General features: G+C 44.4%; 1 protein-coding gene across 4 annotated transcripts in view; it reads left to right on the forward strand.

Moving 5' to 3' along the window:
* Window positions 1-14,968, forward strand: part of LOC103381223 (brain-enriched guanylate kinase-associated protein) — a 31,917-nt gene that overhangs the window by 6,527 nt on the left and 10,422 nt on the right. The window contains exons 2-3 of one of the 4 annotated variants that reach the window (XM_008313484.3): window positions 3,344-3,381; window positions 12,412-12,614. In XM_008313484.3, coding sequence (XP_008311706.1) covers window positions 12,517-12,614 — 98 coding nt within the window. In that variant the 5' untranslated portion in view covers window positions 3,344-3,381; window positions 12,412-12,516. Of the gene's footprint in view, window positions 1-1,780; window positions 3,812-12,411; window positions 12,615-14,968 lie in introns of those variants that run through there. The other 3 variants (XM_008313486.3, XM_017033644.2, XM_008313487.3) reach the window with 3 other exon arrangements.

The raw sequence follows: 14,968 nt of genomic DNA on the forward strand, positions 1-14,968 counted from the left end.
CACGGATGCCCTTGCCTATCATAGCAGGAGGTTATCCTGGCACTGAAGGAGGCCATCTGTTCAGCCTAAAGTGAAAACGATCGTCTCTCTTCTTCTTCTGGGTCAGGCTTGCACCATAATGACACAGGATTTGGTGAGAACTCTGTGAAATTTAGGGCTGCCCAACGGACCGTGGATCATCTGCCAGTTGCAACAATTAGATTAGGGAGCATTTAGATCAGGACCCAAATGGCCACGAGGAGCAAGCGCTGCTTGTCTCCTTTCTCAGTGGAGCAGTGTCCAACACTGACTGCTGATAGAGAAATCTAGGGCCTTCATTCTGTGCAGCTATGTTATGTTATGATGGTGGTCACCAGGTTTGGCAGCAGGAGCAGATTTGCTCTTCTCCTGGTCAGTCCTGCTGCAGCCAGCCATTTAGCAGCAGCAGCAGCAGCAGCAGCAGCAGCCCAGGTGGCAGCAGCAGCAGCTGTGACAACAGTGTCTCCAGCAGGAGCTCAGGCTCAGCTGTAACCTGCCTCCTGCAGAGCCCGACCAGGAAACAGAGCCAGGAAGAAACTGAAATCAGGGAAAAGACAAAACTCAGGGAGATTGGTGCTGCTCATGGCAGAGTTCATCTACAGTCCAGGAAGGGAGGAGGCAACAAAAACATTAAACAACACGCATGGTCAGAGAGAGGTGGACGGTCCCAGGGGAGGGGCTCAAACCAGCGCCACACCACTGCACATCTGCGGGGGTTGCTGGAGGAAAAGATAGAAGCCAAACTGAAGTTCTCTCACTTCCTGGATGAGGTGACGTCCAACGTCCTGGATCCAAAAACCCTGCAAGCGTTTGGGAGACCGGCTCCCCCCTCTGGCTCCACCACCCCGTGCAGATTAGACAAGTCTGAAGGTGGAACGGTCCAAGTTGTGACTCAGTGGAGCCCCAGGCCGGCCCGCTCCATGGCCCAGCAGCTTGAGCAGAAGAAGGCCCAAAAAGAGCAGACGCTCCCTGACCTGACACAGAAAATCTATCTGGAGACAGACATGGACGCCGTTAGGGTCAGGGATGAGCGGCAGAACTTGGAAACACAAGCAGACAGGAGTCCGCAGCTGGAGAAAAACGTGGTCCCACCCCCCCCACGGTTCTGCCAGGGGTTGAACCTGAGGAGTGGGATTTCTGCGATGTATGATGGCTCTCCTTACCTCAGATACCCTCACAGATCTGTCTCTCTACCCAGGGGCATCAACATGGTGAGTGATGAAATCTGTCCTAGTGCCGCCGAGCGTTTGTTTTGATTGAAGAGGAAATTGTTTCTCTGGGTCTGAAGAGGTGTCAGAATAAATCAGTGCAGGTATCGAGGAGATTTGACTGAGGCGTTATGATCTACGAGCTGAAAGGAAAGCGAGGATAAGGGTTGGCTTTGCACCATTAGCGTTGTGGGTCTCTGAGTTCCCTCTGTTTTTTTTGTTCAATACTGTAAGTTAGACATTCAGATTATTATTATTACTTTGTGACCAAGTCCTCGTCGGCTGTTCTATTACAAACTGTTGGATATTTTTTTGTAGAACTTGTTAAAAAACTCAGCTGATGCTGAGTTACAACTGAAAATATCATAGTGTCACAATAATAATAACAACTAATACTATTAGTAGTAGTAGGAACGGAGGCAACAAAATGTGTGGCCCATGTTTTTAGCAGCTACATTTCTTTTTGCAAATGTTCTCCGTCCCTTAAAAACTCTGTCTTTTACCCCAACTGTGACAACATGTTACTCTGATAAGTTCAATTTGACAAAAGCAGGTGGCGCTGTGGTGCAGCTTCAGCCTCAGCCACTCTTCTCCATAGACAGATTACTGTCGTGAATTCCCAGGACACCACAACACGTCTTTGTGGCTGGATTTACGGTGTTGTCTCTGTGGGAGAAAAAAAAAAAAAAAAAGGGCAGCTGAGAAAATGCATGACAAATTTCTGAAATGGGAAACGGTTTCTCCATTAGTAACGAAGAAGACGGGGATCACATTCCTTTAATTTATTGTCTGATTAAAATTCAGTCTTTGCCGTCACCTTAGCAACTGCTTGGAAATAGGTGGGTGGTGTGGGTGCTGCAAGCCAGGCATGTGAGCCTGTTGGTGTTCATCGCAGAGTAGTGTGTGAGCGTCAGTGTGTGTGTGTGTGAGCGTCAGTGTGTGTGTGTGTGTGTGTTGTGCGCACTGAAAAGTTTCATGTCTTCACACGAGTCCTTGCAGTAACAAAGCGTTCTTCACAAGCACATGACCTTCTGCTGAGCATTGGTTGAAGACACAAACTCAAATTCTCTCTGCCCTCCCACCCCGGCTCCCTCCAGGCACAAAGTCATCCGTTTTCTTTGTTGGTATTCCATCCATATCCAGATCCAGTAGAGAGCAAGTATAAAAAAATAAAAAAAAAGAAGAAAAATCTTCCTGCATCGTTCACTGTGCTGGATATTCACAGCTCTGCTCGTCTTTTCTCAAGTGAGGAACTGGTTAAACGGACTTCTCAGGGCTTCCACAACTAATGAAACCTGATCGTGTGGCAGCGTGGATGCCACTCTCCATCAGGCCTGCACCCTAAACGTGAATGAAGATAAGAATTCTGGGAAAGTATTTTCAGGATGATACATAATTCATCGCTCTCAGAAACATGGGAAAGGCAGCAGCAGCAGCAGCGGTAAAAAAAAACCATTCTTCCAAACAGCCTGGGATTTGAGCTGTAACATTCAACAGATTGAACCACCTGTTCTACCTCACCTCCTCCCCTCTCCCTGTCTCCCCTCTGTTTCCTCGTCAGCACCTCCCCTCTCCTCTCTGTCGCTCCAATTCAGCACTTCCACAGAGATATTGACTTGCTGCAAGTGTCCCTCCTGGGGGATGTGGGGGGGGGAGGGGGCTCGCCGTGTATCTGCAGTCTGGCTGCAATGGAGGGTTTCTCTCAACTCTCTCCCTCCTCACTCACTCCCCTTCCTTCCTGCCCCGCTCTCTCAGTCTCTCCTGACTTGATTTGATGGTCTTCTTCTCACCTCAAGTATGAGCGTGGCTGCAGACAGCAGGGCTTCAGACTGATGAGCGTTACATGGTCTTGCTCATGGACAGGGGAGGAAGGGGAGTGAGGGATAATAGGATGAGGACTGGAGGAGAGGGAGAGAGAGAGAGAGAGTGAGGAAGAGGAGAGGAGATAAAATAAACAAAAAACCAGGAGGGAAGCAGAGAGAGCCTCTGCTGAATATGTATGTTTTGTTGCTTCCTCGCACCGAGCTGCCACAGCATCAGACTGATGCACTGAGGAGTTGGCAGCTCCCGGGCCACTCTGATGGGTCGCTTCATTAACGTCCTGTCTTTCCCTTTAGGTGTCTGCTGAAGACATGAGCAACGCCGATGCTATCAGGTGAGCTTCCTTCTCTCTCCCTCTCCCCTTCTTCTGCACATATCTTTTAGCACTCCATCATCACACCCCCACATTCTCCCTGTCTTCCTCCTTTTTTTAAAGCTCCTTCCCTCCCACTCTTCCTCTCTTTCTCTTCCTCTACTCCTGCGTAGTCTCTCTCCCTCACTCGCTCTGTCTTCCCTCCTGGCTCTGTTGCTGATGCTGCTGCTGCTGATGCCGCTGATGCTGGAGTGGCGTGTTGGTGGTGGCAGCAGTGGGGTGGTGGTGTGCAAGTGTTGGGGTTTCTCTGAGCTAGGAGGGAGAACGGGGTAAGCCAGTCCAGATAACACACAGGAGGAGAAGTCAGGGATTTCTCCGCTCACTCAGCAGAGCTCTGGGAGCTGGATTTTTATCTCTGGGATTCCAGGATGAAGCTCTGCGTACGGGAAAGGTATTGGTTTCACTGCTTCTGCATCTCTGATTTTGGGATTATAAAGCAGGCGTGATTGTGCTAGTCTCCCTCTGTCTCCCCCTCTGTCTCCCTCTGTCTCCCTCTCTCTGTGGATGTGCTGCTCTGTATGTTGCGTGGCTGCCCTCACTCTGTCAGTTCATGCTCCCTGTTCTGCTAACACAGTGCTTTTAAGATGCATCTGGTCTTTGAGTAGTTTGTCAAAGCTCCTTTAAAAGGGAAATAAAAAAAATCCTGTTTTCATTTTGCAAAACAAGCCAGAGAACCGTATGCAGGAAATCTCTTGGCTTGAAATCCACTGCGGTTGTTGTGGCATCAGTGACGGATCTCTAAAAAAAAAAAGCTCTGGTGAATTAGTTTTGAATGTGTTTTTCTTGCAGATACGACTGTTTTTCAGATTACACTGATTTGGAGCTGAACCCGTCAGAGTCCAGAGTCATGATGGCACTTTTATTGCCAGTGTTTGTTACTTTTCTAAGTGATTTTCACTGGGTTTAAATGCTTCACAGAGACGCCTCTAAATTCCTGCATAAACAGATTTTAATGATCTCATTAGAAAATTGTAAAAGCTCACAGACTTTTTTTTTCTGATTAAAGTTGTTACACACTAATTGAAGCAGAAAGTCACAACATGAGGAGACGCAGGAGAGGTTTCATCTTTTTATCTATTTTTTGTTTTTTTGTTTTTTTGTTTTGTTTTGCAGTTCCTTCCTCTCTGCCATCGCTCCCACCTCATTGTCCTACATTTTAATTAGCAGTGCCACTAATGAACCATTATTAATCATCTATCAGATGGAAATAGATCCGAAGCCTCTTCTTTTGTGTTGGATTACCGATGGTCTTATTCTTATTATCATAATTTCAGGCAGATTACAGTTTAAAAACCAGCTGATGAGGGCTAATTAATCTGACACCGTGTTTCTCAGAGTGAGCCATCACTTGTCCTCACCTCGCTGTCACCGCTCTAATTGAATTATAGCGACCGTGTTGAGATAAGACGGGGGACGACGTGTGCCTGGTCTCCCAGCTGCGTGTTTAAGAGGAGACAAGGTCACATGTAGCCTCTGTGGAGGACGTGATGGGGTCAAACCAGTAAGCACAGTCCACCTGAGGAGTCCGATTTCACGGCCCAGACACCGCCCCCCCCACCTCCGCCCACACCTTATCTCCAAGACGCCTTCCAGACTAAATGATGAAATGTCCTGAAATCAATCCAGTCTTCTGCTCTCTCTCTCTCTCTCTTTCTTTTGTCTTCTGCTCTCTCTCTCTCTCTCTCTCTCTTTCTTTTTTCCTCTCCCTCTGTCTTTGTTCTTTTGAAATTTCTCTCCGTCAGTTGGACACGATCGTGCATCAGAGCGCTGTGTCTTCCCAGCAGAGGCAGACGGACCTCAGTTGGACAAACAAAGTTAAAGGTTTTGCAATGTTTTCAAAAGATGCAGATTTTTGGGACAACTCTCAAAATCGTCGTCTGAAAATGAGTCTGACAGCCGTTCCTCTGACTGACAGCCTTTAACGTCAGTACGTCGCCTTCTGAAAAGGCAGGTGACAAAAAAAACACAGCAACAAGAAAAGTTTGATCTGTCTTTTCTGATTAGTTTCATTCTACGGTGTTGCACTTCTTTCATTTTTTAAAATCAATAATTCCATATTATATTTTCATTAACAGAGTAGGTGACATGTATATATTTATATATTACATTTTGCCTGCTTTTTCTTATTAAAAAATATTTAAATTTTATATTTATATTAATTCACTGTTAAACTCTCAATCACATTGATTTTAATGACTGTTAATGAAAAGAGTAAAAAATATTCAATTCCAAAAACCTATTTTTGCCGTCACATTTTTTTTTACAGTTTTTATCTATTTTATTTTAAACAGTTAAATATTTGAAGGACATGAGAGGCAAAGTGAGATCTGCGTCTGTGCGGCACATATTCCATCTACGAGTTGTCACTTTTTGAAACCCAAATTCTTCACTTCTTTATTTGTGGACCTCTGCATCAGATGTTCAAACAATAACCTCGCTGCTCAAACCATAAGCTGAAGCTAAGGATATCTGCAGACGTCAGCGAGGGAGACAGACGTTCACTGTGTGTGCGTCAGATTATTCAGTGATTGGTTTATTGTCTGTGTTGGAGGAGAATTTATTGGTTATTTTGTTAAGAGTGAAGTGAAGACCATCATCTGCTCAAGTTTTCTCAGTTTGCTGATTAAAAACAGTGTCTCAGACTGAGACGAACCGGGCGTGTGACCCGGCCCATCAGTGGTTTCACCCCTGGTGAGTTAGGTGTCCAGTCAATGACGTTGAGTTCAGATGGAGTGCAGGGAGAGGATTGGCTGAGGCGGGGGACAGGGGTGAGTCTGAGGAGCCTTCAAGAAGTTTCAATCTGCCTGAGTGGACAGTGTTTTTCACGTCCTGTTCTTGTCGTATCTTTTTGATGAATGCACTACGTTCATCGTGTTTGGACCGTTCAGGCTCCAGTCAAGTTTTGAAAGATTCTTCCTGTAATCTGACTTGAAGGTTTACGTCCATTTTTAATCTGATAGGTTTGCTGCAATGCAGTGTATTTTAATTGCCGTTCATTTTTAGTATTCAGTTTCCTGACATTCATGGTCTGATCTAAAACAAAGTTTGTCTTAAAGAAACAGAAGGTTTCATGCTGTCTCAACTAAAACGTTAAGTGGATTTTTTTCTTCCATTCACACTGAGGGTCACTACGTAAGTCACAACCTCAGCACATATATCCTTAATGTTTCTGCGCTGAGTTTGTGATGTGACTTGAAATGACGAGAAAGTCAAGCTGATGTAAAATTATGTATTGAACGCCGCCTCGCTCAGAATGTTACATTAACATTTAGATTCAAATCTGTCCGGGTGAAAAAGTAAGACTTTACTTTATACGAAACCAGTTCACACACACTCAAACACACATACATACGTATGATATATATTTAAATGTCATATATCATTTACACACCCCAAAAGAATGAATTGTCTCGGTGCATTTCCCAAAATTGAACTATTTCCCAAAGCAGTAACCTGAACCTGACACTTTCAAAATGTAAATGAGTTCATAAGAAAAAGGAAATCCTTCATCTAACTTTATGATTCTTAACAAATATGTTTTGTTTGTTGAAACTGAGTCCTGAGCCTCTGCATTAATGGTTTTGTGCAGTGGAAAGCTTTTATTGCTTTTCTCTATTTTCCCATCATGCATCTGTCTTTCTCTTTTCTGTGCACGCTCCATTCATGCGTTCTCACTAAAGTCTTTTCAGGAATGCTCTTCAAAATCAGGGAAAGGCCTGGAAAGTCCTTAATCAGAGCTGCCCGTGACGACACACACACTTAGGTATCCATAAATATTAAAGCTGTCATTCATTGACAGGCCTTAGTATTTTAACCGTCACCTGGTACAGACACCAGCGCTAACTTTAGCATGTCATTCATTGACTTGTGATTGTAGTAGATGGACAAAAACAATATAGAATATAGAGAGCACAGTCCTGGTACAGACTTGTGATTGTAGTAGACGGACAAAAACAATATAGAATATAGAGAGTATTTATTGACTCTCATGATTAATTTGATTTAAAAAAAATATTCTAGCAAAAATGTATTTTTTTAATTTATGTTTTGTGCTCAGGGCATGGCTCTTTAAAAACCCAAGCAATGTCGATGATGAATAAATAAATAATAATAATTTGACGGGTGGTTATATCAGAACAAATATTCTAGTTTCTAACGAGTAATAAATTGACGTAACCACCATATGGTAGTGAATGACTGTTATTTCCCCCTGAAAATGGGAGATTTCTTAGCTGTTTTTCACAGAGTCTGGGCTTTCGACTTCAAAAACTTCACCGAGCAAAACAGGGATTAAACCCACATCCTTAAACTGCTGCTGCACCTGAGTGTTTAACCCCCGACTTCAAAGCCTCACAGTTCCATTATTAAACTGTGAGCTGTTTGACCAGGAAAATGTCTGACCTTCATCTATTGAAGCATTTGACTTTTACTTTTAACAATGAGAGAATTTTCCATGCATTATTAAATCGTTCACGTCCAAACGTCAGAGTCGGCCCCTCATCTCCCGCTGCAGTGGCTCGGAGCCGTCTGAACGCTGTTTCTCCTAATGTTTTCTGCTCTTTTTGATGTTGCACATGAAAATTCAATAATTAAACTCCCAGACCTAGGTTTTTTATTTGTCTTCAGTTTTGGTCCAAAGGTCTTTGGACGTATATTTTTTATTGTTTTTACTCATCTAATGACTTTTTTTTTTTTTTGGCTGGGTGAACGGGCACTGGAGAAACAGGATCATTTAGAAGATTTGAGGATGTGTGTTTAATCCCCCAGCAACTAGAGCATCAGAGAGCAGGAAGATTAAAGGAGAGAGAAAAACAGTCTGACAACCTCAGAGAAAAGTGAGAAGAACTTAAAGTCTCAGAAGCCGAGGAGCCTCGTTAATGTTGTGGGTTTGTTTACGACTGCTGCTGGTACTGACGCTGCCGAGGGTTAAACATGGAGCCGACTTGCAGGAGATTTATTATAGGGATTACAGGATGTCGTGGAAAATCATTAAAGCCCCCCTCACATGCAGCCCATACTGTTGTTATGGGTGTGTGTGAGTGTGAAGTCCATATAATCTCTAGGCTGCAGTAGAATTCAACACGCAAATGTATGAACTTATAATTAATAATGAAATAAGTATTTGGGTTGTGAAATTAATCCTTTGACTTTGGAGAAGTTTTTGGAACATTTTCATATTGATAAGGACTTGGTTTGTTGGATTTTGGATTGTTATCTGCAGCAAACAGAAATATATGAAATAATAATCTTTTTTTTTTAGGTCTGCATGAGATCGACTCAAAGATATTCCCACATTTTATATGAGATATTACAGTGGCTAACTCCAACTTTTCTGACTTTTCACCTGGTGTTACGATATGACCGTCACACTGGCTTTGTTTCCTCGACATTTTTTGTTTCTGTTCTACTAACTTCAGTTTCCAGCAACAAAAATTCTCAGTCAGTTTTTTTTCTTCTTTTTTTTTATATACATGGTCTATTGTTGTAACACAACCCACAGTGGATTTCTGTGCTGTTCTGTCCTTGCTCACAGGTTCACTGTTGTGAGAGTGAGCACTGGGAGTTCCATTGTTGAAAAGGTTCACACACACACACACACACACACACACAGAGAGGGATGGTGTGGGCCGTGTGCATTCATGTGCACGTGTGCGTTTGCTGGTGTGTGTGTGTGTGTGTGATGTGCTCGTACATGTACGTTTGTGTATGTTCTGTTTATCACCAGCTGAAATTCGTTTGAAGAGCTGCTCGTTTTGTGCCGTTCCATGGATGTTTACTAAAAAACACGATCGGAGTCTTGGAGTTCTCCCACGTTTCCCCCAGACTTTCTTTGGTTTTAGTTCGGCTTCATGTTTTATCTCCTACATCAGTGCTATTGACTTTAACAAGAGGAACAATATGAGGCCATAATTGCTCCAATAATTTTTACTTTTGGTGACAAAAAGCATATAATCAGCCAAATTCCAAAAAAAAAAAGAAGAAGAAAAAAAAGTCCCTTTTTAAAAACACATTCTTGGCCTGTGTGAGAACGATTCATCAGCCAGGATTTTGGAAGCAACGTATCCATGAGAGAGTGGAGTTATTTCACAGAGAAGATCCTGACTGTCAGGTTTTAGGATTTTCACCAGACTGATTTTGGTGACAGTGTCTGTGATTGGGCTGAGACGACCGTCAGGCTGAGACTCAGAATACACGGAGTGAGGGAATATACTTCAACACCGTTAATGTGATGTTCAGCAGACACTTCTGGAGCCACCTGCTTTATTCTCCAAGTTTTCAACACTTTTCGTTGTCCTTGTCCCTGTCCCTGGTCCTCTCATCATTAAAGGAAGGAGACGGTTAAATATTTGTCACTGTGACACAGCCCACAGCGAAATGTGACCTCTGCTTTTAACCCATCACCAAAGGGAGCACGGGGAGCAGTGTGGCAGCTGGTGGACTCGAACCTGAAACCTTCCAACTCCGTGAATGTCCTTGGCAGTAAGTGCTGGACAGTAGACGTTGTTTTACATTAGGTTTCTGATCCATTGTAGTCAAAACAGAGCGGCGTTTTTAAAGCTGTTTGGTTGTTAGACACGCTGTGGTCGAGACATCTAGCTGGATTTTTTAATGTGGGAATGACTGGAGGGCAGCATCGTGTAACCATGGCAACGGATGGGTAGTTCTAGAGGGATGGCAGAGCTGATAAACTGGCTGATTTTTACAGTTGCATACTCAGTTGAGGGTTTGTTTGTTTGTTTTTTTCGCAGATGTGCAGTAAGGTATTGTTTGCCGTCCTACCGTGTATGCTAACCTGACAGGATACCAGACAGACTGGACCTCAACTGCATTATATCACATTATTATACAGACAACAACACGCTTCCAGTGCCTCAGGTGTTTAGATCACATGCTGTAGCTTGTGTTTATTTGACGCTGTGCTAAAAGGCGCAGCTGTGTTTGTGGAAACTACTGTACAGCCATGCTGCTAATGACCTTTGGTCGTTTAGGAAGGGATGTTTGTGGAAACTACTGTACATCCATGCTGATAATGACCTTTGGTCGTTTAGGAAGGGAACTACTTTGTTGTCTGCTGCTCAGCTGGACTAAGAAACCAGTTTGAATCCTCGAACATCTGTGTGTGAACGTCCACATTCATCCAATAAGTTCAGACTTTAGGCAGGTTGGCTGCCTTCTCTTCTTAATCTGAAGCCACTGGGCAGACTCGCCTCCATGACTCCTATCTCTGCTGCTGCTGCTGCTGCTGGATGAGTCAGCCACTCGGGTTCCCCCACTCTGACGCCCAGGTCTGGGTCTGTGATAAGGGGCTTTTCCTGAGAGGCAATGTATCTGCAGGATGGATGCATTCAGTGAGGCAGAAAGGTAGAAATGAATAGAGAGAGAGAGAGAGGAGGCAAGGAAACAGGAAGACCAAAGAATAACGCTGTTTTTCTGCAGGAAAATAAATCACACCCACTCTCTCTCCGAGACATTTGGCAGTTCTCCCTCTTTTATATAAACGTCGCTGCTCTTGTTGCCACCCTTTGCTCTCCTCTCCTCCCAAATTCCAAACCTTAATTTTCATCCTCTCTTTGCCCTCCTTTTTTTAATGCACTAAGTTGTCCTGAAACATCAGTGTGGCATGAGTGGGTGGCAGACAGCGCCATCTGAAAAAAGAAGGAAACCTGACTACGGTTTTGCTGCAGTGTGAGAACAGGCTAAAGGAAGGAGAAGCCAGTGAATGAGCGTAGAGGGAGTGAGTGTGGGTTTGTAGGCTGACAGCAGACACCGATGTGTCCTGAGATGTGTCTGTAACGGCTGTCCTTTCCTTGACTTTTATGGCAGATAGATGGTTTACTTCAGCTCAGGGAGACAAGGATTGAATGGGCAGCGCTGATGCTGCGGCAATAACAAACACACACACAGAAATTCACAGACATATTCAGGGACACACACTCAAACCTATCAGGTCACACATTACCACAGATCCAGACAATAAAGAGCTTCATACAAAGACAAAGGCGATGTGCTGTGACTCAGAGGGAAGCAGCTGGACCGACGGCTCCAGTGGCAGTGGTGAGCTGTCACCATCTGGAGAAGCACACGTCTGCCTGCCTCCTCACCCAGCCTCGTACATCACCTCCCAACGACGGCGTGTCAGCAGATCAACATGTTTGTCTTCATGTCTGACTTTAATGTACTGTTTATAAATGTGTGTTTGTGTGTCGTACTGGAACAGATGTGATGGTTAGCACGTCACATCGTCGCTGGGAAAATATTTCCACAGTGGACGCTCCAGTGCGTGGATCAGAGAAGCTTTCATCATGTTTTGACATCCTGTCTCATCTAATGATCTGCACCGTGTCTCTGAGCTGGTGGACACACCTGTGAAGAATATTGGACCCATGATGCATTGGTCCTGCACGGCTGAGTCATAGCTTGTGTTTGTGGTTAAAAAACATCTGCCTGTCATTGTCAAGCAAGGATGAGGAAAAGAAAAGCAGACAGGATATCTACCTAGTGGTGAGATTTAGTCATGAACTCCTCCTCCTCCATGAGGTCCGTAAAGTCGTTCCTGGTTTCTAAGAGCTGCTCTTCATATTTGGGTGTAAGAAAAACAATCCAGATCAGGCCATGACTGCAGTCTGGGGCCACGATCTCCAGGTCTGAGAGACTGAGACCAAGACTTGACATTTCACTTCCACTGTTCTTGGCAGGAAACAACACGGTGTGACATTTCTGAGAACAAGGACAGAGAAGAAGAAAGAAAAAAAAACTCCTTCACCTGAAAAGTGTTTTCAAGTGTTTCATTATTATGAGCTGAAGCTGGAAAACTTTTAACATGGATTGTTAATCTGGATTAGGTGTGGAGTTTACTGCTGCTTCAGCTCTTCTGCCATTGACTGTAAAACATTGACATCATCGGTGCAGTTTTTGTTTTTTTTAATCTTTAAAGTCTTGTTTTGCTGGACTTGTGTAACTGTCAGTCTGTCTGTTTGCTTTGTTTCCCAGGATCAGAACACGTTCAGCTCTCAGTAACTCTTCAGGCCAGGCTTAGCTGATCTCCGTCGGGAAACTAACACGCATGCCGGCATTGTGCGATCGACCTATAAACACATGAGAGGGAAGGAACACAGACAAACCATGAAAAAGATATACATTGGCAAAACCGCCTTAAAAGTCCCCCGAAACGGTGGCAAACACCCGAAAAAGAGGTAAGAGCGCCCCCGTCGGACGCCCTCTTTCCATCCGTACTTTTTCATTTTTTTTCATCTGTTTGTCTGTTCGTCCGCCCACGAGGTGTCCCCTCTCGCCGTTCATTGGTGCTAAGCCCACCTCTCTGTGCCCAGAAGTCACGCTGCCTTGTCATCTCATTTCATCTCTGTGGAATAAAAGCACTCATTACGTCTGACTCAGCTGCTGCCGGCAGAGCAGGTCACTAATGGAGGCGTTCTCATCCCTGGAGCTGCTCCACGTAAAAACCTCAACCTCCATCAAACAACAAACAGCCCCTATTCCAGTGCTAATGTCTGCCAATCAAAGAGAATCGGGAGGTGAGGGAGCGTAGGATGCTGGGAAATGCTGGGTGAAATGGTCGAGGTAGGAGTTGTTTCAGTGACTGAAGCGTCTCCCTGGGTAAACTGTGGTTAAACGCCTGGAGAATGAGTGGCGTTCTCGTTGTAGTGTCATAATCATTTGAAGACGTTTGTTAGTGGTTGTTTTTGGTTTTTCTTCTCAGCATGAACCGACTGAGAGACCGGACACTGATGTCTGAGTGTGGAGCTGGGCTGCTGGCACAGATACTTTAATTGGTTGAGTGAGAAATAACTCAAAGGACCAGTTATCTGGCTGGCAGGCCTGCAAATAAAATAAACAGTGAGGGCCCATTATTTCTGCTCGGTGACAACGTCGGCTGTTGTGCTGCAACATGGCAAAATGTGTAGTAATCTTTTAGAAAACCACAGAAATAAGACGAGTGTGTTTTTAGGTCACTATTCTGAGATGGCTCGGTTTCACAGAAACGTATTCATCTTCCAGCACGGCGAAGCTGTGATTGGACCAGAGCAGAGTCTGAGGTTTTGCTCACACATGTAAGGAATGGTCAAGATCTTGATGAGATCGTTTGCTGCTGTGAGGAAAATCTACATAATGAAATAATATTTTAAAATTTGAATTCAGAGCAGCAGCAGTTCTCTGCTGAATTCATTCACCTGTGGAAATGTTCCAGCACATCTGTCTGCTGGCAGCAGTTACGTCACACTGCGCTGTGTTCTATTATTAATGACACGTGGCTCCCCCCGCTGTCAGGTTTAAAAAGCTGCTGTGAGAAATCGGTCCGTGTGTCACACGGGTCCGAGGAGGAAACACTTTATGGAAGGAAACTATTGAGCTGGTGATAAACTCTTGACTAATGACTTAACGAGTTTCACCCGGAAGAACTATTTCCAAAAATACCAAAAATATAACAGCCATGACTTCCACATATTATAGAGTCATTCTTATATTATCAGCTGATTCCACCGTTATAGTTTGGTGGTTAAACTACCACCAAAGTGGCTTCAAAATAACAAACCAAAGAAGTTTGGTTTTGCAAACTGACAATCTCTGACAGGACCAGCTGATTCTGCCTGAGGAGACACAGAGCTGCTGCACTAAAGGCATTGATTTTCTTTAGCAGCATCTACTGCAATGTCAATGGACCATTATTACAAAACAAGTCAGGTGTTTCTAGCCCGTTTACTACACTATACACAAACAAATATACAGGGAAAGATACTCCAGAGTTTTTTTGTTAAAAATGTGTAGTAACACAAATGTAAATACTTTGTTACTTTGATATGAGGATGTGCAGTACTTTATGTATTAATTTTATGAGTAATCTGTGAACCAGTTTCTTCGACATCAACGATGGCCAGGAAAGTGGACTCTCCACTTCGTGACCAAACAAAATGACCTGAAATGACCCCGTCACTGGATCTGTGCTGCAGCTTCTCCGCTGCGCCCACGCCTTTTGCAGCTGCAATCTAATTAAGAGGAAAACCGAGGAGAAGAGACAAAAACAGAGAGAGTGGCAGAATCACATGCCCGTCCACTGTCTGCCGTCAGTTATCTGGACGCAGATAGAGTCATTACCCTCCTTCCTCCATCTGTCCATCAACGCAGGGTCCATTACGGCGGGCCGCGCTCCCACAGATACATCACGGCAGCAGACATTTCCTCTTCCTCCGCTCACACTTGGCCTTTTATTAGACAGAAGCCCAGGTAATGCACATGCTCTAAAAATAGTCATCATCGTGCCGTCTCACTGAATTACACACGGGTTTGTTTGGCTGTTCCGAGAATGTGAGCCTTCGCGGTCCATTCATGTGATGTATTAGAGTTCAGTGGCTCATATTTCACCACAGATTACACCAGCCACTCTCTTCCTGCTCGGCCAATCACACCCCTGATTGGGTTCCTCTGCACCGTGTGGCAGAGCTTTAATGCTGAAGGAGAAAAAAAAAGGAAAAACAAATTGATGTCCGAGGATGTAATGACTCACAGAACCCCCCCCCACCCCCTCCCCTGT

This window comes from Cynoglossus semilaevis, chromosome 7 (genome assembly GCF_000523025.1).
Source record: "Cynoglossus semilaevis isolate Cse_v1.0 chromosome 7, Cse_v1.0, whole genome shotgun sequence".
NCBI classification, from domain to species: domain Eukaryota; kingdom Metazoa; phylum Chordata; class Actinopteri; order Pleuronectiformes; family Cynoglossidae; genus Cynoglossus; species Cynoglossus semilaevis.